The 24,514-nt window shown below is 43.5% G+C and overlaps 1 protein-coding gene across 1 annotated transcript in view; it reads right to left on the reverse strand.

The window, feature by feature from the left end:
- Positions 1-919: 919 nt before the first annotated feature.
- The window catches only part of NF1 (neurofibromin 1), a 585,707-nt gene continuing 562,112 nt past the window's right edge, over positions 920-24,514 (reverse strand). Inside the window, exon 57 of the mRNA XM_082247714.1 lies at positions 920-1,642. Within this exon, the coding sequence (XP_082103840.1) occupies positions 1,500-1,642 (143 nt within the window). The 3' untranslated portion in view covers positions 920-1,499. The remainder of the gene's footprint in view (positions 1,643-24,514) is intronic.

Raw genomic sequence — 24,514 nt, forward strand, 5'->3', positions numbered from 1 at the left:
ACTGATCTGTAAATAGACTTTTTTAATAAGAGGACAAGTAATTTTGGGAAATATGACTTAATGGATTTACGTTATACAGCCAGCTTTTGTAAAAGTAATAGAGCAGATGTGAAATTTTATAGGTTAACAGGAAAGACCATAGTTCTGAAGGGTGGCTAAGACAACAGACTGCTAACTATACCAGATCTATGAAAATGTTAAAGTGCACCACACAATTCATGATGCAGCTCCTCCAAGGAGGATCCTGTCAGTTTCAAAAGTACCATTATATTTGCTGGCCTGAAAAAAGGCACCTTGCCTCACTCCCCTTCCCCAAGTTTTAAAACTTTAACATTGCACAGAAAAGCGAGTATCTCCAAAGAGTAATTATATGTCCTTTGAGAATTGAAAATGAAGCTCCAATCATGAGGGCATATACCTTTAACATAGATTATGCCCCTTAAGTGCAAGAAATCTTTTAACACCTCTCTCTGGAAGGGTTAAGGAAACGATCATCAAGCAGAAAGGAAATAAAGCCCTTTTACTACTCAAATGCACCCAATTTACTTACCATATCTTTACTCTGAAAACACCACAGTATGTTTTTTTTCCCCAAATACACAAATATATTTACATAACATTTCAAACACATTAATGTCAGAATACATTCTGCCTTTCATAAATAGTGCATTGTAAGGACAGAACTCATTGATGCATTTCAGATGAAAGAGATGCTGTAATACTTTAACAGCGCAAACAACATTTGGAATAGATAGATATATATATATATTTTTTATAGGAATAAAAATATAATTACTTTAACAAATTTATTGCAAGTACCCAAAAATCTAATTAGTATGGTGGCCCTTTTCAGACACCAGTTCATATTTGTTTCAACAAAGTACCATTAGAAAACAAAACAAAAAAAAAAAAAACAACATTTTTATTTGGGACAGGAAATTATTTAAGCAAATAGGTAAAAAAAATTCCACAGCTAAAAGTGTTTTTAAGGGGGAGGATTTAAACTAGTTTTTCTTTTCCCACCAAAGCCACTATAAAGGATTAGCTTTAATATTTAGTTAAATGCAAAACAAAGTAAACACAAATAATAATAATAAAAAAGACAAGGCAAAAAAGACTCATGAGAATGCCACTAATGTTTACACAGTTAATGCAGTAAAGGCAGGGCCACCGTTATCAAAATACAAAATTTCTTCATTCTAAAATTCACAAGGCATTGATACGCTTGTGACCATGGTTCCCTCAAAGACTGGAAATAACTGGAAAAGGAAAAACAAAGAAAAAATATATAAGGAAACCAAATGGCATAGAGTTCAAACGATGCTTTCGATGTGTTGATCTTCTGGCGACATGGCTGACTGCATGGAAAACGGTAAAAAAAGAAAAATTAAGTGCAGCATCATATTGTGCCGGGGCCAAGGATAAGCCGCCCGCTTAAGTCAGTTTTAGAAAAGGAACTTTAAAATAAATAAGAAATAAAAAAAAAGAAAAAAAATATATCACACAATCTTTTTGATGCCGTGACGTTTGAAGCTGCCAGCACTTCTTTGCTTTTGCACTTGGCTTGCTGAACCATGGCGCGTTCTACCGCTGTTTGAGTGACCAGTGGTGGGAGACAGTTCCACATTTTCCTTGTCAATCCCTATGGCAGAGAACCAAAACAGGGACAATGAGATTTTATTGTGGTAAAAAAAAAAAAATCAGTGTAAGAAAATACATAATGGGCCGTATTTAATAAAGTGTCTGAACCTTCTGCTTTGAGACTGAAAATATTAGCAATGCGCATGTTTTATTATAAGTAAACAGTTGGATATACAATAGAGCTTCTTAACAAAATGTGCAATTCGTATGTGCAAAAAGCAGTAATGAATAGCAACAGGAAAAAAGAAAAGAAAAAGACCACAGTCAGCCTTATTGGGTGAAAAGGATTTCTGCACACTGGAATCAATATTGTTCTGTTTAAATTGAATTTGACATAGGTAACAAAGACAACCAATAATAATGGCATCAATCATGCAGCTTGATTGTGGGAAATCCATTATCTAGTGGTTGGATGCACAGACATGTATAATCTATATAGGGATTTCATATATATATATATATATATATATATATATATATATATATATATATATATATATATATATGTATATAGCTCTATTGCTGTTTTTATAGCTTGAACTGGATGGAATAATTTTGGCCTCATGGATGTGGAAAGAAAGGGGTCAATTATTTTCCTTAGGAAGCGAGGTTCATCGGGAGCTAAAGATCCCTAATCCCCTGTAATATAGGGTTAAATAGAACGTGCAAGCAGGTGTTGGATTTATGATCAAGGCAATATTGTAATCGCACTAGAAAGCACATACATATATTGTTTTAACCTGTGTAATCTACTACACTCTTAAAGTGATATATATATATATATATATATATATATATATATATATATATATATATATACACACACACACACACACAGTATCTCACAAAAGTGTGTACACCCCCCCTCACATTTTTGTAAATATTTTATTATATATTTTTTTATGACAACACTGAAGAAATGACAATTTGCTACAATGTAAAGCAGTGAGTGTACAGCTTGGATAACAGTGTAAATTTGCTGTCCCCTCAAAATAACACACATCTATTAATCTCTAAACCGCTGGCAACAAAAGTGAGTACACCCCTAAGTGAAAATGTCCAAATTGGGCCCAATTAGCCATTTTCCCTCCTCGGTGTCATGTGACTCGTTAGTGTTACAAGGTCTCATGTGTGAATGGGGAGAAAATGTGTTAAATTTGGTGTTATCACTCTCACTTTCTTATACTGGTCACTGGAAGTTCAACATGGAACCTCCTGGCAAAGAACTCTGAGGATCTGAAAAAAAAAAAAAAAGAATTGTTGCTCTACATAAAAATGGCCTAGGCCAGTGATGGTGAACCTTGGCACCCCAGATGTTTTGGGACTACATTTCCAAGATTCTCTTGTACTCTGCAGTGTAGCTGAGCATCATGGGCAATGTAGTTCCAAAACATCTGGGGTGCCACGGTTCACCATCACAGGCTTAGGCTATAACAAGACTGCCAAGACCCTGAAACTGAGCTGCAGCACAGTGGCCAAGACCATACAGCAGTTTAACAGGACAGGTTCCACTCAGAACAGGCCTCTCAATGGTCGACCAAAGAAGTTAAGTGCACATGCTCAGTATCATATCCAGAGGTTGTCTTTGGGAAATAGACATACGAGTCTTGCCAGAATTGCTGCAGAGGTTGAAGAGGTAGGGGGTCAGCCTGTCAGTGCTCAGACCATATGACGCACACTGCATCAAATTGGTCTGCATTGCTGCCGTCCCAGAAGGAAGCCTCTTCAAAAGATGATGCACAAGAAATCCCGCAAACAGTTTGCTGAAGACAAGCAGACTAAGGACATGGATTACTGGAGCCATGTCCTGTGGTCAGATGAGATCAAGATAAACTTTTTTGGTTCAGATGGTGTCAAGCCACTTTCAAAATATAATATCTCTCGAATCTACAAGATACTCATGGAGTGTGAAACATTGGAGAAACTGCCATTCATTAATAGATGGGAAAATGAGCTTGGAAATACATTGGGAAAGCAAATAGATAAAATTCTGAGAGCCGTTCATATTTTGCCCAGAGATAATAATACAATAGAAATGAACTATTAGAGCCGGTTCACACTACTCCGACTTGTCAGGCGACTTGGTCCCCTGATAAGTAGCGCTCCATGCTGTGCAATGGAACCATTCTAATCAGAGCGACTTATGAGAAGTCGTTTGCAAGCCGGGATGAAGTCGTGCTGCACGGGCGACTTCAAAGCCGCCCAAAGTCGGGGCGACTTTGAGTCGTGGTAGTGTGAATCGGCTCTAAATGTATTGCAAGGTGGTATATAACTCCAGCGAAAGCGCAGAAAGGACATCCAGATAAATCGTCACTATGTTGGAGGGAATGTGGTATAAAGGGTACAATGGCTCATATCTGGGAGGAATGTCCAAAAATACGATTTTTTTTTTGGCAGGATATACAACAACGTATAAAAGAGATCTTCGGAGAAGAAATTGCTGATGATCCGTGGCTCTGTATTTTTCATAATACAGAAACTCCATTAAAGCAATATGAGAATATGTTAATCCCCTATCTCCTGAATGCAGCAAAGGGAACTATCCCAAAAAAATGTTTGGAGGTGCAAGTCCCTACTCTAAAGGATTGAATATATATATATATATATATATATATATATATATATATATATATATATATATATATATATATATATATATATATATATAAAAAAATGGAACAGCAATGTAACCAAGAAGATGCTGAAATACAGAAATTTAATAACATATGGAAAAGATGGGAGTTTAAAAAAAACTAAGACATATTAGGAGATATGGGAAGGAAGAGGTAATGGGAAAGGTGGTGGAAGGTCCAGATAAGAGGAGAGATGAAAACAATGAAGATCTATAAGGTGTAAAAAAAAAAGATGGGGTGGAGGGTCAAGAGGGTGGGGATGGAAGGGATAATAATATTAATAAACATATACAGTGTTTTTATTTGTATGTGAATATTTGATAATTGAATTAAATGATTGTATATGGAAAACCAAATAAATAATAAATAAAAAAAGATGGTGTCAAGCGTGTGTCGCGGAAACAAGGTGAGGAGTACAAATGCAAGTATGTCTTGCCTACAGTCAAGCATGGTGGTGGGAGTGTCTTGGTCTGGGGCTACATGAGTGCAGCCAGCACTGGGGAGCTAGAGTTCTCAATGAGGGAACCATGAATACCAACATGTACTGTGACATACTGAAGCAGATCATGATTCCCCTCCCTTCACAAATTGAGCTGCAGGGCAGTATTCAAACATGATAACAACCCCAAACACAACCCCAAGACGACCACTACCTTGGCTAAAGAAGCTGAGGGTAAAGGCGATGGACTGGCCAAGCATGTCTCCAGACCTAAACCCTATTGAGCATCATCAAACGGAAGGTCTCAGGTGTGAATGGGGAGAACAAGTGTGTTAAATTTGGTGTTATCACTCTCACTCTCTCATACTGGTCACTGGAAGTTCAACATGGCACCTCATGGCAAAGAATAGAATTATTTCGGGTCTGTAAAAAAGAATTGTTGTGCTACATAAAGATGGCCTAGGTTACAGGAAGATTGCCAAGACCCTGAAATTGAGCTGCAGCATGGTGACCAAGGCCCATACAGCGACCAAAGAAGTTGAGTGCACGTGCTCAGCGTCATAGCAAGAGGTTGTCTTTGGGAAATAGACGTGCGAGTGCTGCCAGCATTGCTGCAAAGGTTGAAGGGGTGTGTGTGTGTGTGGGGGGGGGGGGGCAGGGGGTCAGCCTGTCAGTGCTCAGACCATATGCCGTACAATCCAGCAAATTGATCTACATGGCTGTTGTCCCAGAAAGAAGCCTCTTCTACAGATGTTGCATAAGACAGCCCGCAAACAGTTTGAAGATAAGCAGACTAAGGACATGGATTAATGGAACCATGTCCTGTGGTCCGATGAGCCCAAGATAAACTTATTTGGTTCAGATGGTGTCAAGCATGTGTGGCAGCAACCAGGTGAGAAGTACAATGTCAAGTGTGTGTTGCCTACAGTCAAGCATGGTGGTGGGAGTCTGGGGCTGCATGAGTGCTGCCAGCACTGTGGAGCTACAGTTCATTGAGGGAACCATGAATGCCAACGTACTGTGACATACTGAAGCAGAGCATGATCCCCCCCCTCCTTGCGAAAACTGGGCTGCATTCCAACATGAGAATGACCCCAAACACACCTCCAAGATGACCACTGCCTTGCTAAAGAAGCTGAGGGTAAAGGTAATGGACTGGCCAAGCATGTCTCCAGACCTAAACCCTATTGAGCATCTGTGGGGCATCAGCAAACGGAAGGTGGAGGAGCGTAAGGTCTCTTACATCCACCAACTCCCTGATGTTGTCATGGAGGAGTGGAAGAGGACTCCAGTGGCAACCTGTGAAGCTCCGGTAAAATCCATACCCAAGAGGGTTAAGGCAGTGCTGGAAAATAATGGTGGCCACACAAAATATTGACACTTTGGGCCCAATTTGGACATTTTCACTTAGGGGTGTACTCACTTTTGTTGCCAGCGGTTTAGACATTAATGACTGTGTGTTGAGTTATTTTGAGGGGACAGCAAATTGACACTGTTATACAAGCTGTACACACTAATTTACATTGTAGCAAAGTGTAATTACTTCAGTGTTGTCACATGAAAAAGTAGAATAAAATATATTTACAAAAATATGAGGGGTGTACTCGTGTGTGTGTGTGTATTATATATATATATATATATATATATATATAGACACACACACACTATCTCACAAAAGTGAGTACACCCCTCACTTTTTTTGTAATTGTATTAATGTATTTTTGTTTTGACATTATGCCACAATGTAAAGCAGTGAGTGTACAGCTTGTATAAGTGTAAATTTGCTGTCCCCTCAAAATACCTCAACACACAGCCATTAATGTCTAAACCGCTGGCAAAAAAGGGAGTACACCCCAAGGGAAAATGTCCAAATTGTGCCCAAAGTCTCAATATTTTGTGTGGCCACCATTATTTTCCAGCACTGCCTTAACCCTTTTGGGCATGGAGTTCACTAGAGCTTCACAGGTTGCCACTGGAGTCCTCTTCCACTCCTGCATGACGACATCATGGAGCTGGTGGATGTTCGAGACCTTGCGCTCTTCAACCTTCCATTTGAGGATGCCCCACAGATGCTCAATAGGGTTTAGTTCTGGAGACATGCTTGGCCAGTCCATCACCTTTACCCTCATATTCTTTAGCAAGGCAGTGGTTGTCTTGGAGGTGTGTTTGGGGTCGTTATGTTGGAATACTGCCCTGCGGCCCAGTTTTCGAAGGGAGGGGATCATGCTCTGCTTCAGTATGTCACAGTACATGTTGGCATTCATGGTTCCCTCAATAAACTGTAGCTCCCCAGTGCCAGCAACAGTCATGCAGCCCCAGACCATGACACTCCCAACACCATAATTGACTGTAGGCAAGACACACTTGTCTTTGTACAGCTCACCTGGTTGCCGCCACACATGCTTGACACCATCTGAACCAAGTAAGTTTATATTGGTCTCATCAGAGCACAGGACATGAATTCAGTAATCCATGTCCTTAGTCTACTTGTCTTCAGGAAACCGTTTGCGGGCTTTCTTGTGCATCATCTTTAGAAGAGGCTTCCTTCTGGGACAACAGCCATGCAGACCAATTTGATGCAGTATGCAGCAAAAGGGCTGAGCACTGACAGGCTGACCCTAACACCCCTTCAACCTCTGCAGCAATGCTGGCTGCACTCATACGTCCAGTTCCCAAAAACAACCTCTGGGTATGCCGCTGAGCATGTGCACTCAACTTCTTTGGTCGACCATGGCGAGGCCTGTTCTGAGTGGAACCTGTCCTTTAAACCGCTGTATGGTCTTGGCCATCGTGCTGCAGCTCAGTTTCAGGGTCTTGGCAACCTTCTTGTAGCCTAGACCATCTTTACGTAGAGCAACAATTCTTTTTTTTTTTTTTAGATCCTCAGAGTTCTTTGCCATGAGGTGCCACGTTGAACTTTCAGTGACCAGTATGAGAGATTGAGAGCGATAACACCAAATTTACCACACCTGCTCCCCATTCACACCTGAGATCTTGTAACACTAATGAGTGACATGACACCGGGGAGGGAAAATAGCTAATTGGGGTCAATTTGGACATTTTCACTTTGGGGTGTACTCATTTTTGTTGCCAGCGGTTTAGACATTAACCACTTCAATACAGGGCACTTTCACCCCCTTCCTCCCCAGACAAATTTTCATCTTTCAGTGCTCTCACACTTTGAGTGACAATTGCTAGTCATGCAACGCTGTACCCAATTTTTTCACACAAATAGAGCTCTCTTTGGGCCAAAGTTTATACTGCTACATATCTTTGGTAAAAATAACTCAAATTAGTGGTTATTATTTAGTCTGTGTGAAGGTTATAGAGTCTACAAGCTATGGTGCCAATCACTGAAAACTGATCACACCCGATTTACCGATGGCCTATATCATTTCTTGAGGCCCTGAAATCTCAGGACAGTACAAATACCCCCCAAATTACCCCTTTTGGGAAAGTAGACAGTCCAAGGTATTTTTTAAGAGGCATGGTGAGTTTTGTGAAGTTGTAATTTTTTCCCACAATTCTTGGGAAACTTTTTTTTTTTTTTTTTACACAATATTGTCATAACAAGTTATTTCTCACACAAAGTATATGCATACTTGTAATTACACCCCAAATTACATTCAGCTACTCCTCCTGAGTATGGCGATACCACGTGTGAGACTTTTACATAGCCTGGCTACATACAGAAGCCCAACATGCAAGGAGCACCATTAGGAAATTAAGTGTGTAATTCATGCTTGTAGAACACCTAACCACCTATCACAGTTTTCAAGGCCCTGGAGCACCAGGACAATGGAATTACCCACAAAATTACCCTATGTTGGAAAGCAAACACCCCAACGTATATTCTATGAGGCATAATGAGTCTTTTGAACGTGGCATTTTTTCCACAAGTTTTTGTAAAATGTGGAAAGAAAATGAAAACCTATTTTTTTTTTAACACAAAGTTGTCAATTTAAATACATTCTGCTACTCCTTCTGAGTATGGCGATACCACAGGTGTAAGACTTTTACACACACAGCCTGGCCACGTACAGAGGCCCAAGTAGCACCTTCAGGCATTCTAGAAGCATAAATTTCACATCTAATTTTATGACAACCTATCACACTTTTGAAGGCCCTGGAGCACCAGGACAATGGAAACGCCCACAAAATGACCCCATTTTGCAAAGCAAACACCCCAACACAATCTAGGAGGCATGGGCTGCAGATAGGTACTCAGGTACTCTGATGAGCTGCAGACAGGTACTTGGGCACTCTGATGGGCTGGTGACAGGCACTCTGGTACTCTGATGGCAGGTACTCAAGAGTACCCAAGTACCTGTCGTCAGAGTACCTGTCACCAGCCCATCAGAGTACCCGCATACCTGTCATCAGAGTACCCGCATACCTGTCATCAGAGTACCTGATGGGCTGGTGACAGGTACTAAGGTACTCTGATGGGCTGGTGACAGGTCCTATTTGGGGGGGGGGGGGGGAAATCAGTGTGTCTGGTGTGCGCTGTAATCGGTAAATAGTTGTTACCGCAATCTCCTCCTTACACAGGATCGGTGTGTGAAGAGGAGAGCCCGGTAACAGATAGTTACCGGGTTTGTTGACACTCTGTGATACAGTCAGTCACATGGTAAAGAGCCAATTTAATTGTCTCTTTACCCAGATCGGGGATGGAGTGTGTCAGAGTGACACTCTCCATCCCCGATCGCCGCGCACAGGGACAGTGCATGTGGCCGGCTGTGATTGGACACAGCCGGTCACATGGTAAAGAGACATTTTTTTATTGGCTCTTTACACAGATCGGGGATGGGCTGTGTCCCTCATCTATGATCGCCGTGCTGCGCGCCCCCAGGAGTGCGGTGAGAACGGGTGGATGTAATATGACGTCCACCCGGAGGAAGGAGACATTCCTGCTGGCGTCATTTTACAATACGCCGTTAGGGAAGCAGTTAATGGCAGTGTGTTGAGTTATGAGGGGGCAGCAAATGTACACTGTTATACAAGCTTTACACTTACTACTGTACATTGTAATACTGTAATTTCTTCAGTGTTGTCACATGTAAAGATATAATAAAATATTTACAACAATGTGAGGGTGTACTCACATTTGTAAGATAATGTGTTATAATATATATATATATATATATATTTTTTTTTTAACACAAAAAAAAAGTGGCAGTGTCTGGGGGTACCTCAAAAGATAACCAATGTAAAGTCTTGAAGCTCTGGTTTTGCATTGGCTCATAATACAAAGGCTGGCATAAATTCAGAGAAATCTTTTGGGAACCTTACCAAAACATATGAGCACATTCTAAATTTTTTACATAAATGTAGTAAAAAAATAAAGACCTGAACAATAGTAGGAAGAGTTAAGAATTCCTGTCCAGTGGTGACCCAAAAAAAAAAGAAAAGAACTAAAAAAAAAAAAAAAAAGAATAATGTCCATGTAAACGACAATTTAAAAAGCAAAACAAAACATAAATGGAGAGTTCTTTTGAAGCCTGAAGTAATAATGTCACAATGGATGAAAGACCATGCCTGCATACTTTTACTAGTAGCAATATATACTGAGGAAAATTAATCAGATAAAGATGAGCACATTTTTTGAAACCCAAGTAAATCAACAACTTTTGATTTTTTTTTTATGTCCCTGAATACATGTGGATTTGTCCAGGGGCGTAACTACAGGGGTTGCAATTGCAACCGGGCCCCATGCTTCAGGGGGCCTGTACAGCTCCCCTGTACACCTGGATAGAAGGGGGGGGGGGCAGCATGTAGAGAAATCACTGTCCTCCTTTTTCCTCCTGTAGCTGCAGGAGGAAAATGGAGGAGATTGGTTTCTCTGTATGCTGCCCACCCCTGTCTCTGGGCCCCTGTGTGCTCCCCCCCCCCCCCCTCCACTGTGCTCCCTCCTCTCACCTGCAGGGGATGTGTCACAATAGAGAACCAGGAAGGGGTCGGTAAATATGTAATTTACCAGCTCCTTCCTTTTCTGAATGGACAGAGTCATAGTCCGTGACATTGTAAAAAAATCAAATAAAATGACAAAAAAAACAATACAATGAAAATACCAAAAAATAAAAACTACTGACACCAGTGGGTGAACTTCCAGGATCACAAAGGTCACACTTGCGACCGGGCCCTGGCATTCCACCACCATGGGGAGTCCCCAAGATGGCAGGACGCGGGCCCACTGCAGAACTTGTGAAAGGGTCCCGCTGTGGGACCGTAATAAAGGGTCCCGCTGTGGGACCGTAATAAAGGGCCCCGCAATGAGAGTAAAGGGCCCCAGGATCAGTGGGAAGAGCCACAGGCTTGAAGGGAAGGGCCCTGGCCAGGGGTCCGGGGGGCCCTTCATGGTTTCTTGCACCGGGGCCCTGAAGGTTCTAGTTACGCCTCTGGATTTGTCCAAAGGTTCATGCTATTCATAAATGATGATTGCCTGGATTCAAAAATGTAATTATTGAATCTGTGATAGCCCTCATTCGAACATCACAAATAATTTAACAAGTTACACACTTTGTTAGATGAGCAATTCTTTGACTGGCTTCGCACCCCCATAATTTGTGCAAATCCATGATGATAAAAAAAAAAAAAAGAGAAAGTTTTTCCTACTGCAAAGCACATGAACTTCAACCCAACATACATGTACAGTAACCGTCAATGCACATGCTTAGCATGCATTCTGGTATTCCAAAAATACTGTAGGTGCCTTTCTGTAAATAAAAATATGGTGCCACCTTACTCAAAATGAATGGTCTGCTTTAACGCAGAGAATCATAATGCAAGAAATCCCCATTGCTTTAACGCACAGTGTAAATTGGATCCTAAGGCTTCAGGGCAAGTTCTCACAGAGCGGAGTTAGCTTGTTCCCTTTATTTATTTTTTCAATAATGAAAGCTATGTGTTTTTAGAATGACAAGTTTGAGAATTTTAAGCCTTTCTTAACCACTTAAGCCCCGGAAGATTTTACCCCCTTCCTGACCAGGCCCTATTTTGCGATTCGGCACTGCGTGACTTAGGCTGTACCTAAACAAATTTGACGTCCTTTTTTTCCCCACAGAGCTTTCTTTTGGTGGTATTTGATCACCTGTGCGTTTTTATTGATCATGCGCTATCAACAAAAAAAGAGCGACAATTTTGCAAAAATAACAATATTTTTCAAATTTTTTTTATATGAAATTCCCCCCCAAAAAAATGTAAAAATCAAAATTTTTTAACATTTTTGGCCAATTTGTTTTCTGCTACATATGTTTGATAAAAAAATTGCAATAAGCGTATTTTGATTGGTTTGCGCAAAAGTTATTGCGTTTACTAACTACGGGAAAGATTTTTTTTTAACGAGTAATGGCTGCAATCTGCGTTTTTTTTTTGCGGGACTGCGACATTGCGGCGGACAGATCGGACCCTTGACTGACATTTTTGACACTTTTGGGGGTACCAGTGACATTACTACAGTAATCAGTGCTATACATATGCACTGTTACTGTAAAAATGACACTGGCAGGGAAGGGGTTAACTTTATTGGAGAAGTTGGGGTTAAGTGTGTCCCTAGGGGCGTGTTTCTAGCTGTGCCGGGATGTGGCTTTTCATGTAACAGCAGAGATCTACGATCCTACATAGCAGGACCATATGATCTCTTCTGTTACACAAAGGAGAATGACAGGCGGCTTTGTTTACATTAGCCACCTGCCTTTCTCCCTCTGTAACTGACGATCGCGAGTGACCGGCGGACATCAGGTCCGCCGGTCACTCGCGCGGAGATGTCTGAACGAGCGGGGGCAGGAGCTCGCCCCCTATTGGCTCACAGGCGAGTGACGTACCCATACGTCACTTTGCCGGCACGGGGCTGACCGCCGCAGTATATGTACTTGCGGCGGTCGGCAAGCGGTTAATTTTCTATGTACAGTATCTCACAAAAGTAAGTACACCCCTCACATATTTGTAAATATTTTAATATATCTTTTCATATGACAACACTGAGTGCCGGTTCACACTACTCCGACTTGTCAGGCGACTTGGTCTTCTGGGACGACAGCCATGCAGACCAATTTGATGCTGTGTGTGGCATATGGTCTGAGCACTGAAAGGCTGACCTCCCACCCCTTCAACCTCTGCAGCAATGCTGGCAGCACTTATACGTCTATTTCCCAAAGACAACCTCTGGATATGACGCTAAGCACGTGCACTCAACTTCTTTGGTCAACCATGGCAAGGCCTGTTCTCAGGGGAACCTGTCCTGTTAAACCGCTGTATGGTCTTGGCCACCTTGCTGCAGCTCAGTTTCAGGGTCTTGGCGATCTTCCTATAGCCTAGGCCATCTTTATGCAGAGAAACAATTATTTTTTCAGATCCTCAGAGTTCTTTGCCATGAGGTGCCATGTTGAACTTTCAGTGATCAGTATGAGAAAGTGAGAGCGATAACACCAAATTTAACACACCTTCTCCCCATTCACATGAGACCTTGTAAAACGAACGAGTCACATGACACCGAGGAGGGAAAATGGCTAAGTGGGCTCAACTTGGACATTTTCCCTTAGGGGTGTACTCAATTTTGTGGTCGTTGGACATTAAAGGCTATGTGTTGAGTTATTTTGAGGGGACAGCAAATTTAAACTGTTATACAAGCTGTACACTCACTACTTTACATTGTAGCAAAGTGTCATTTCTTCAGTGTTGTCACATTAAAAGATATACTAAAATATTTACAAAAATGTGAGGGGTGTACTAACTTTTGTGAGATACTATCTGTTGTAGAGGTCTGAGACCTGAGTGCATTTATAGCATTTCTTTTGTGAGATACTGTATGTTTTACCTTGGCTAAACTTGTTATAAAGGAATTGTACAATGTGTGTGTAATGTCTTCTTCAGTCAGGGAGGAGCTTGCACTACATGTTACATGTGATGTCTATAAGCCTATGAATATAGTTGAATGTGTATACTCCCCTGCAGATACAATCCAAGCCAGCTGTGGACACAAACACCCCACATAGAGAGCCATGGGACACGTGTCCGTATAGGCATCTATGGGTAGATCTGAACACAGCCACCTGGCAGGGATGGATTGATGGGTCACTCCGGCTGATATTACAAGCTTGTGCATCATGTTTACGCTTTGTTGTGTCTTTATATAAAAAAGGTTTTACACCAGGGGAGTGCTTCCTTAGTTCCTTTTATTTCCTTGTTTGTGATGTGTGTTACTGGCAGATGCTGCCAACAGTAGTAATTAGGTCAAGCTTTTTAATCCGTCTGACCAACTCTTCTTCTAGACAGAAGGTGGTAGACTTCCAATGGACATTAGTCTAAAGACGGTCATAGACGGATCGAAATTCAACTGGTTCAGCAGGAACCAGCTGAATTTGATACATCTATGGGGCAGGCTGGTTGTACTAAAGTCAAACGATCAATCAACTTCAGTACAACCAGTTTGTTGTTTTTTTTTTCCCATGTGCTTGCTGCCACTGGTTATAGCAGAAATTGTGTTCTGACAGTGGAAAACTTCCCACTGGCAGAATGGTATGGTGCAGCGGGAGGGATTCCACCATCAATACTGAATTTGTTCATGGGGGAATAAAGCAATTTTTTTCCTTCAACCCATCGTTGAAGAAAAGAAAATTGCCTAATGTATGGCCTGCCTAGGACAACGTGGTAGCAAAAGAAGTATTGATTATCTCAGGTCTATGCCATCCCTAGAAGTATAATTGCAACACGTGTACTACCAGGAATTTTCCTTGGTGCATACACTTGACAATTTAAGGGGTACACCTAGTCGATAAGTTGTGCTGGTGTCTGACGCACTCAATTTTACTGACAGATTTTCCAATTTTTCTGAAAAACCTCTGAAAGATATTATCAATGCTCCCTTATTCATATGTTTGGGTAAGTGTAGGATAACCAAGCTGGTGGTCCTGGCACCATCTAGGATGGGTAGAGGTCTTCCCACCTATCATTTTGGTTATTCAGAAGGCTAAATAGACAGCCTAATGAGTTTAGATGTAAAGGCATGATCGGACAATCCTCTGGCTCTTGTGCTGGGCTACAATTCCCTAAACACGTTCACATCATACATGGTATGCAAGAAGCTGATATGCTGAGAAACTAAATCTAAATCACACTCCAACTGTCAACAAGCCTAGCACACACCATTGAATGTGTCAATATGTGAACTATTTTACCAGCTAAAATATTTGAAAATCTTTTTAGTCAGTCTTGTGATTCACACACCTCCTCCACATTGCATATCCGGGAGGGTGATAAAACTTTCTCTATTATGGTTAAAGTGAATGTACACCCTAAGAATAAATTTATCTTTATTGCTCCCTTTTGGTATGTTTGATGAATTATAAGTAGCATTTTGTCAAATTTGTTTGATAGCATGCAAAAAAAAAAAAAAAAATATTCTATATATATTGCGCTCTTCAGAAATTTTGAGCTGTCCTGTATCTTTTACCAACCACCTGTGTTATCCGAAAAACTTTTCTAGATTGTTATCCTTGACTGTGGATTGATTAGCTTCTATGCTGTAGAGATCTGAGAATGGAAGTGGTTGAGCAGTTTACCAAACGAACACTGCACGGCTTTTTGTGGGATGAATATGGTCAACCCTGCCAATGTCATTTCTAGCAGATCAACAATAATCTGTACTTGCAGGGTCTTTAAAGGGTATAAAACACCTGGAAATGTGCATGTGCTGCAGATAAGTACTACATACCTTAAACTAACCCACAAATTATACAATTTTCCTTTATTGCCATCATGGGTGGAAGGAAAGAAAGAAGATTGCTGAATTTCCCCAACAGTACTAGGTTATATAGCCGCTGCCAGTGAAAGCAGGGGAAAAAAAATCTAACAGGCTGGTTGTACTGAAGTTGATTAATCTAGGCATCCAAAAAAAAACAGAAAAAAAAAACAAATTGCACATTTCATAACAATCACCGCATAAAAAAGTGATTGACACATTTTATCTTAATTTTTTTTTTTTTACTGAAACTATCAATAGACTACTAGTGCAGCAAGTATTTGGACAGGCAAGAACTGGCCACCTGGTTAGAGATAGTTACAAGCCAACTAGAAGCATCTGAGTCACTGACCAGGAAGTACTGGCATACAGTAATTTTATATTAGAAGATCAACACATCACAGGGAAATACGTACTAAGAATTACAAAGGCTGCCATATGGGCCTCTATGACTAGGCTCCTAATGGTCCCTAAACATGTCTGGTAAAGTGGACTGATAACCAGTGGAGGCGTTATTCTCTATGAACGATAAGGCTTTCTTTTAATCAACAAAATGATGCAGCAGCATGAAGCTGTTTTGCATTTCCTGACATAGGACAAATGACTTAGAGGCTGTAAAGTTTTCTCTCTGAACAAACTGACACTGAGAATCAAGGTTGGAATAAACAATCACTTTGCTGCTGTAAAAGGCATAACACAAAAGCTGTATGTACATGTAGTAAGTAAATATTGCAATCTTCATGTACACATATAAACAAAGACCATAAGTAGATTTTTTTTTTCCATCACTAGCATTGAGGTATGCTAAATTTTAAGGGGTTCTAAAAGCTGAGGGTTAAAACAGTTTTTTATGTTACTCACTGTAAAAGCCCTTTCTCTGAGTTTAAGAATCTTGACTATAGGGTTTTTCACCACATACAGGAGTAGAACACTAGGCAGAAAAGAAACAGCACTGCCTATGGGCAGTCCTAGCTGCTATAAAACCCCCTCTCTTGCTATAGGCAATCCAGTGTCAAGAGGAAAAATTCCAACAGAGGGGTGGGCGCTATGTCCATCAATTGACTCAGAGAAAGGGATTTTACAGTAACAAAAAAATCCCATTCTTTTATGTTCATTGACGGACACAGCTCTTTGAATCTTGACCATAGGGATGTCCCAAAGCAGTGTCTCAATGAGGGGTGGGAAAACCAAAAACCAACTGGATTGACCAGACAAACATGCCACCACCCAAACAACCCTCAAAAGGGGCAAACAAGGAAGCTTAAAGAACAACTAGCAAAACCATGCGGCCAAACAAAACATCCAAAGTTGCAAACATCGACATCAAATTTATTAGATGTGTAAATCTTTGCCTAGACAACCAGGTAGCCCACTGCAAACTGGAGACACAGATGCCAGAAAGCATAGAAGGGACCAATTTCCCTAACAAAGTGTCGTAACGGGGAAGGGCAACATTTGGAGAAACAACAAGCAGGGGAATACCCCAAACACTGTGCAAAGGATTGCTCCTAGAGAACCAAATGTAAGACCCCTGTGGTAATAGGGAGCGCACGGTGGACGCCAGACAAGCCCCTTAAAGAAAAACGCGAGCAAGAAGCACGTGGCCAAGGGACACAGAGAAAAGAAAGCTGGGGGCAGAAACATACCAGCAATGGCACTCACGGCAATTTTTTGTTTAATGCCTGCCGAAGAAAAAGGACAACAAACGGGCCCATGAAAAGGGACATGGGTGGACACACAGAGCCTTGCACCAGGCAAGTTAAGTCATCCAGGTGTGATATATATTGACCATGAGACAGAATCACAAGTCTCCAACATCGTGGGAAAACAAAACCTGACAACTCCCCGTTCATTATTTTTTAAGGCTTTCAAAAGCCATGCCAGCAGATCAAGAGACAGAAAAGCTGGGAGGCAAACCAGACCCTGGGGTAAGGTGGTCCTCCTGGAGAGGCAACCACCAGGGAGCGTCTGATTAGCTGCACTATGACGGAGTACCACGGACCAGCCTAGCAGTACCAAAATCCCTTGGTCTGCAGCCAGCGATCACGCGCGTCAGGCAAGGAAGAAGAGTTGGGAGGAGGAAAAGGCAAAAATTAATGCCCACCAGCGTCTCTGCTGTATCCGCATGGGGGTCCAGCACTGACCCCATAACCGCAGCACCTGCCTGATGAGGTAGGACACCAGAACATCCATGTCCGTGGTTTTCTAGCGTTGGCAGATCTGACTAAACATGTCTGAGTGCAGGGATCACGTTCCCTAGTCCAGCGTCAGACAACTGAGATAGCCGCAGCATGAATGTGCACAGCGGAGAGCACCAGAAGGTGTTCTGCCCATAGCAAGAACCAGGAAAATGCTGCCACATTCCTTGTGCTGCCCTGGCAGTTGAACCCTGATCAGATGCCCCCAGAGACGTTTGTTTACTGCACCAGAGACAACCTGACCGCTCACAGCTCCGGGACATCAATGCGCAAGCAAACTTCCCCGAAGACCAGTGGCCTAAAGCCAACCTGAACTCAGGACTACTCCCCAGTCAAACAGACTGGCACCAGGCATGACGCCAGTCCGGTGGAGAGGAAGAGAGATCTTCTCAGGTTACAGGGCTGGGAACCAAAAAATTGGATTTTTGACTTACCGTAAAATCCTTTTCTCTTAAGCTCATTGACAGACGCAGTCCTCTTTGATTAATATCAGTAGGGTTATACTGCCCCCTACAGGAGTAGGACACTAGGCAGGAAAAACGTTCTGGCCACACCTTAGGGGCAGTCCCAGAGGGTATATATTCTCTCTCCCTGCTTTGGGACGTCCCTACTGATATTAATCAAAGAGGACTGCGTCTGTCAATGAGCGACAGAGAAAATTGGATTTTTGACTTACCGTAAAATCCTTTCCTCTTAAGCTCATTGACAGACGCAGTACCCGCCCCTCTATTTTTGAGTTGGGTTGGGTTAAATTCTCTGACACTGCTTTGTTACATAACTGACATCCTGTAGCAGGGAGAGAGAGGATATACCCTCTGGGACTGCCCCTAAGGTGTGGCCAGAACGTTTTTCCTGCCTCGTGTCCTACTCCTGTAGGGGGCAGTATAACCCTACTGATATTAATCAAAGAGGACTGCGTCTGTCAATGAGCGACAGAGAAAACACTCTAGGAGGGGGGCCCTCAAGGACCATTCTGCACAATTCTGGATGTCTAGGGAAGCTATAGATGCATCCCCGTTGGACAGGATTTCCTGCTGCATAACTCACGTATTGAACTGCGCATACAGGGACGCTGGAAAGGTGGACACCATAATATCCAGAGTTTGCATGCAAGACTGCAGAAAAACCAATGCAGGACTCTATAGAACAGCTGGACCGCAGTCCAAAACTTCTGGAGTAAACCAGAACACACAGCCCAGTTCAGAGTCAAGGATCAGGCCCAGGATGGGGGCAGATTTCAAGGTTCAAGGCTCATTTGAAGTCCTGCAAGGAACACATTGCAATCCCGACGTAGCCTGTCAATGCAACCTGAGAAACCAAATGACCAGTCATGGCAAACCCCTATCTCAGCAACTTGACGACCATAGCCAACCCTCGATAAACAAACACTCTTGAAGTCAACCAGCCCGAAGGAGAGAGACACACAATTTAATGAGTTTCTCCATCGCAAAGCACAGAAACCGCGAATGTCCCTCGCACATGGGAACATACAATTATGCACTTGCGATGTCCAAGTATGCCCAAAAAAAAAACCCTGAGGAAGAGAGGCCACAGAACCTGCATAGACAAGTCAGGGCCTACAGGTCCAGGTTCAGACAAAATCCCGTCTTTTACGGTATCGGGTACATAGATAATTATTTCCCGGGAAAATAGGTCCAGCACAGCACTGCACCCGAAGGGGCAAGGGTGGAAAATAATTGAAGGGAAGGATGTCCCTGGTGGACAAGGATGAAACCTATGTCGTAGCCACACAAACAGTTCTAGGTCTGTCGGATGTTATGTTTGCCACCCATGAGATTCTTGCCGAAGCTGTCGAAAGAAGCACCAAGGTGACAATCCCTCTGGAAGTGCAGGCTCCACCTGGGCCCATTCAGAAGTCTGGTCAGTAGCCCACCCTGAACTAATTGCACCACCATCGACACGTAGAGCGTGGAAGGAGCGGAGCAGCACCCAAGGATGTCTCACATATGTACTTGGGGGACTGGACCATTTGGACTGCCAGAGCCATATACCTGACCAACATATCAGGTGCTCAAACTTTGCTACTGGAGATTGGTCCACTAGACGTCAAATGCCCAGGCCATGACCAAAACAGACCAGAATGCTGACCACGCAAGGTAAACAGACTGGCGACTGATTGTGCTATGTGGCCGTAGAACTCCTAAAGGAGAGAAGCCAGCAACATGGTGGCTTTAATCAACCAAGAAATGGGAAGAGCCACCACAGCAGCCCACTTTCGCCAAAGGGCCTCCTCACAGGAGTAACGTACCACAAAGTGCAGCTGAACCACAAAGGGTCGCTTTTACCCAGCTGTAGACAAACATCCAGCATGGGGGATTCAAAAACCGCCCAGCTGGCTCATGCTTCCCAAGGGTGACTGCTAATGAACCGTGAACCCCCGAGGTATTGCCAGAGGAATCGGTGCCCAACCAGCTCACGCGCGTGCATGGAAGTGAAGCAGGGACGCAACCATTGTCACAGAAGAAAAGTCAACCACAGACGGGGACTACAGTGACTCAAACGTATGCCAACCAAATGCTCATCCCTGCTACTGCTAAACTGCAGTGCAGAACCACCAGTGCCAGGCAGGGAGGTACCGCCACTGACAGGGCCCGAAACACCCCACCCCTGTGCTGACATAGCGACCAAGGTTACACCAGCACATTTAGTACATCCGTGGGTCCCCAGGAGCAGCCTGTACCATGCAGGGTCGCTGCATAACCCCACAATGTGTATGGGGGAGACAAACTGTATGCAGGAAAAAACTCAGCGAGAACCATCACCTGACAGAGCGCTGGCATGTAGTGCCACTGGGGAGACTCTCCTCATCCACAGACACGGATGATCGTGCCACCGAAGGGAGCAGGAGGTAAAAGCTCAGGAAAAATGGAACACCCACCTCGTACAGCTGCCGCCCCGCTGTACTGTTCAATGGGGGCAGGCACAGCTTATAAGTGTGCTAGACTGTAGAGCGGGTCGGCTGCCCACATCAAACATGGGGGCAGGGCCACAATTTACGACTGGGGGGCCACAAAAGCTGCGGCCCAAATTAGCGGGGAGCCTGGCTGCGTGGTGTGCACACCCACAGGAAAGCCAAACAGCAGGTCCCTGGGCAAGGCAGGGAGTCAGAACATCCCCACCTCCCTGCACCAGTAAGCCTGTCATGAAAAGTGAGAGGCAATACCCATCCCACATGGCTCCCACAGTGATTTGTCCTGAAAGCAGCCTGGGAATAGGGGAGGACGCTACACATTCGTGCATGAAACAACCCACTCTGACCGTAATCAGGTTGCTGCCACCTATCAGAGGAACAATACGGCCACCAGTAAAGGAGGGAGCAGGTAGCTTAATGGGGGGAGGGTTTCAGGAAAACAGGGTACCCAACGTCACACCATTTTACCTCAGAAGGTGAAGGGGGGGGGGGGGTGACAGACCCTGGAGGGGAGGAGAACCCTGAAGGTACCAACCACCCTGGGGAAGTACCCACATACCACATGCACCCGGGAACGGGCATCTACTTACTCATCCATGGGAGGTTGCAGGTAACACTCCCAAGACAGATCTACCTCACCACCGAAGTGGAGGGGCTGCTGGCCAGGGTAGCGCTGTGACATGGACATCTGGAGCCCAGTCATATGCGCTCCCGCGAGACGTTTATCTCACTGGCCACCTCAGTCCAGGACGAGGCATGGCGCGGCCGACCCGGCGCGTAGCTAAAGGTCTGCACGGGCTCGCTGGCGTGACCACTGGATCTATAATAGTCAGCTCATCGCCCAGTCTGGCTGTTGATTGAAGGTCAAGCAATGGTATATGGCGCTCAATCAACAGGACCAAGCTGGGGACCCATACAGTACAATGCAAAACAATTACTGGGTCATAAGGTGGAGTATGAGTCTCTGGGGAATGGAAGGAAGCAGTCTTAGAGGCTGCCAACTGGAGCATGGAGAAGCTCTGAAACAGAAGAATAGAGGAGAAGCAGGGCCAACTAAGTGTAGCATTAGCACGTTTATTAGTTAAAAAGTGATGATACACTCACAAAGGCAGGTGAACACAGGCATAGTAAGGTGTAGGATCATCTGCTTTATTCCCTGTGGGTGCTGGGACATCAAGGTGGTGAGGGCTGCCGCAGGTCCGTAGCGCTGGTGGCTGCCAGTGTTATGTCAGGGTCGGCAGTGCTCGAGAGGACTCTAGTGCGGGTGATGTCAGTTCTGGGTCCGGGTAAGCAGGAGAAGCGCGCATTCAGAGCATGCACGCTCCCTCATCAGGCTTTGTCAGGGACCATGTTGGGTGAGGATTATAAGGCTGGTGGAGGCGGGCGGTGGGTGTCAATCATGTTACCTCAACAGGTTTAACGACTGGATGCATATAAAGGACCAAACAGGATGTAATAGCAGCAAATTACCAGTATAGGCAATAAAAATCATGAGCAATAAAAAAAAAAAGTTGAATGTTAGGTGAGAAAAATTACAATTTTTTTTATTTAACATTCAAAATTATTACTCAAAATTAGATTTAAAGGGGGGATAAACAAGAATATGGAATTGTCTACACATATGGGCACATATAAATGTGCGTATACGTCTGACCACAACTGTGTGCTCTCATACATAGCAGTACACTTGTGTGGAACCGTACACGCACACACATCAGTATAGGATTTTGCATGTGCGCATAAGCATACGCACACATCATACAATGGGGCCTAAAAGTGAAAGATGTGGGTACTGGGACCGCCAGATAAAAGGAGAGTATTAATTTCCAGGTCCTCATTAAGGAGATAGTGTGTCCAGAATGAAAAACCAATAATTCTCTCTAGTACAAAGCCGCTTGTAGCATTCTGCCTTGGGAAAATTATTGGAGATGGCTTCTAAGACCCAGACTCATTGGCCCTGCGAGGACTACTGGTGGTGTTCAGTAAAGTGCCAGAAAAAACGCTGTGTTTATCTGAGCCTTTCTCCACGAGACCCCGATGTTCGCCCAACCGTTTCCTCAATGTAAGTGTGGTACGGCCTACATAGAGCAGACCGCAAGGGTAAGTGAGGCAATAGACCACATACTCAGATGAACACGTATAGAAGTCAGATATGGAGTATTTTTTAACTTTGGATGTCAATTATTTTTGGCCGCACGCCACGTGTTTACATTGCTTTCCGGCACTGATACATTCCTTTGATATTGAAGAATGCGGGGGAAGCGCAGGCCAAATGGAGTGAATTTAGCTGGGTGCTGTTTGGGCTTTGAGATTTTTGGATCGTCTGTAGATGATGACAGAGCGGTCAGTGACCACCCGTTGTAAATGTGGGTCCTTCTTCAGATTGGGCCAATGTTTTTGAAAGATGCGCGCCATTTTACTTGCATTTTAGAAGCTGCCACCACCCATGATGGATTAATAATACCCCCAAAAGTCAATTTTGCCGCTTGAAAGAAACGTTCCTGTGCCCAGGATTATCACCATCATGTTAAAGGGTACCTGGACACCATCATAGATGGGGCATTCAAATCTTACCAACTTAACGATGTTAGAAGGGACAGGTAAGTACGTACAAAGGATGGCCGCCAACATCTATACACTCTACGTTTTATTACCCAATATCACACACAGTTTAAGAGGATGGCACGCATCTTTCAAAAACATTGGCCTATTCTGAAGGAAGACCCACATTTACAACGGATTCTCACTGACCGCCCTGTCATCACCTACAGAAAATCCAAAAATCTCAAAGCCAAAATAGGGCCCAGCAAAATACACTCCATTTGGCCCTCCACCAGCGCTTCCCTCACATTCTTCAATATCAAAGGAATGTAACAGTGCGTGGTCTATTGCCTCACTTGCCCTTGCGGCCTGCCCTGTGTAGATCGTACCACATGTTCGCTGAGAAAATGGTTGGGCCAACATCAGGGCCTCGTGGAGAGAGGCTCAGATAAACACAGCGCCCCCAAGCACTTTACCGAACACCACCACCACCAGCAGTCCTCACAGGGCCTACAATTCTGGGTCTTAGAAGCCATGTCCAAGAATTTTCATACGGCAGAAAGCTACAAGAGGCTTTGTGCTAGAGAGAATTATTGGATTTTAATTCTGGACACTATTTTTACACTATTGTTTTCACTTTTAGGCCTCATTGTATGATGTGTGCTTGTGCTTATACGCACATGCAAAATCATATAGTGACATGTATGTGCGTGTATGGTTCCGCACAAGCGTACTGCCATGTATGAGAGCATGCGGTCGTCGTGGTCAGACATATACGCACATCTACATGTGCCCATATGCGTAGATAACTCAATATTCTTGTTTATCCGCCCCTTAAATCTAATTTCTAGTTCTAATTTTACATTTTTATCACCTAACATTTAATTTTTTTTTTTTTTTTTATTGCTCAATATCTTTATATGCACATCCAGTCATTAAACCTGTTGAGGTTACATGATTAATGCCCACCGTCTGCCTCCGCCAGCCTTATAACCATCACCCAACTTGGCACCTGATATAGCCTGATGAGGGAGCACACATGCTCTGAATGCGCGCTTCTCCTGCTTACCCGGACCTGAAGTCACTTGCTCTCGAGTACAGCTGAGCATCGACGACACGGACATAACGCTGGCAGCTACCGGCGCTACAAACCTGCGGCAGCCCTCACCACCTTGATGTCACAGCACCCACTGGGGATAAAGATGATCCTACACCTTAACTATGCCTGTGTTCATCTGCCTTTGTGAGTGTATCATCACTTTTTAACTTCTAATAAACCTGCTAATGTTACACTTAGTTGGTGCTGCTTCTCCTCTATTCTTCCATTGATTGAAGATCATTGCAGGAAAAATACTAGGAAAAGGAAAAAAAAAACAAAAAACAAACTAGTGG

Source organism: Pelophylax lessonae (assembly GCF_965119305.1).
Source record: "Pelophylax lessonae genome assembly, chromosome: 2".
NCBI classification, from domain to species: domain Eukaryota; kingdom Metazoa; phylum Chordata; class Amphibia; order Anura; family Ranidae; genus Pelophylax; species Pelophylax lessonae.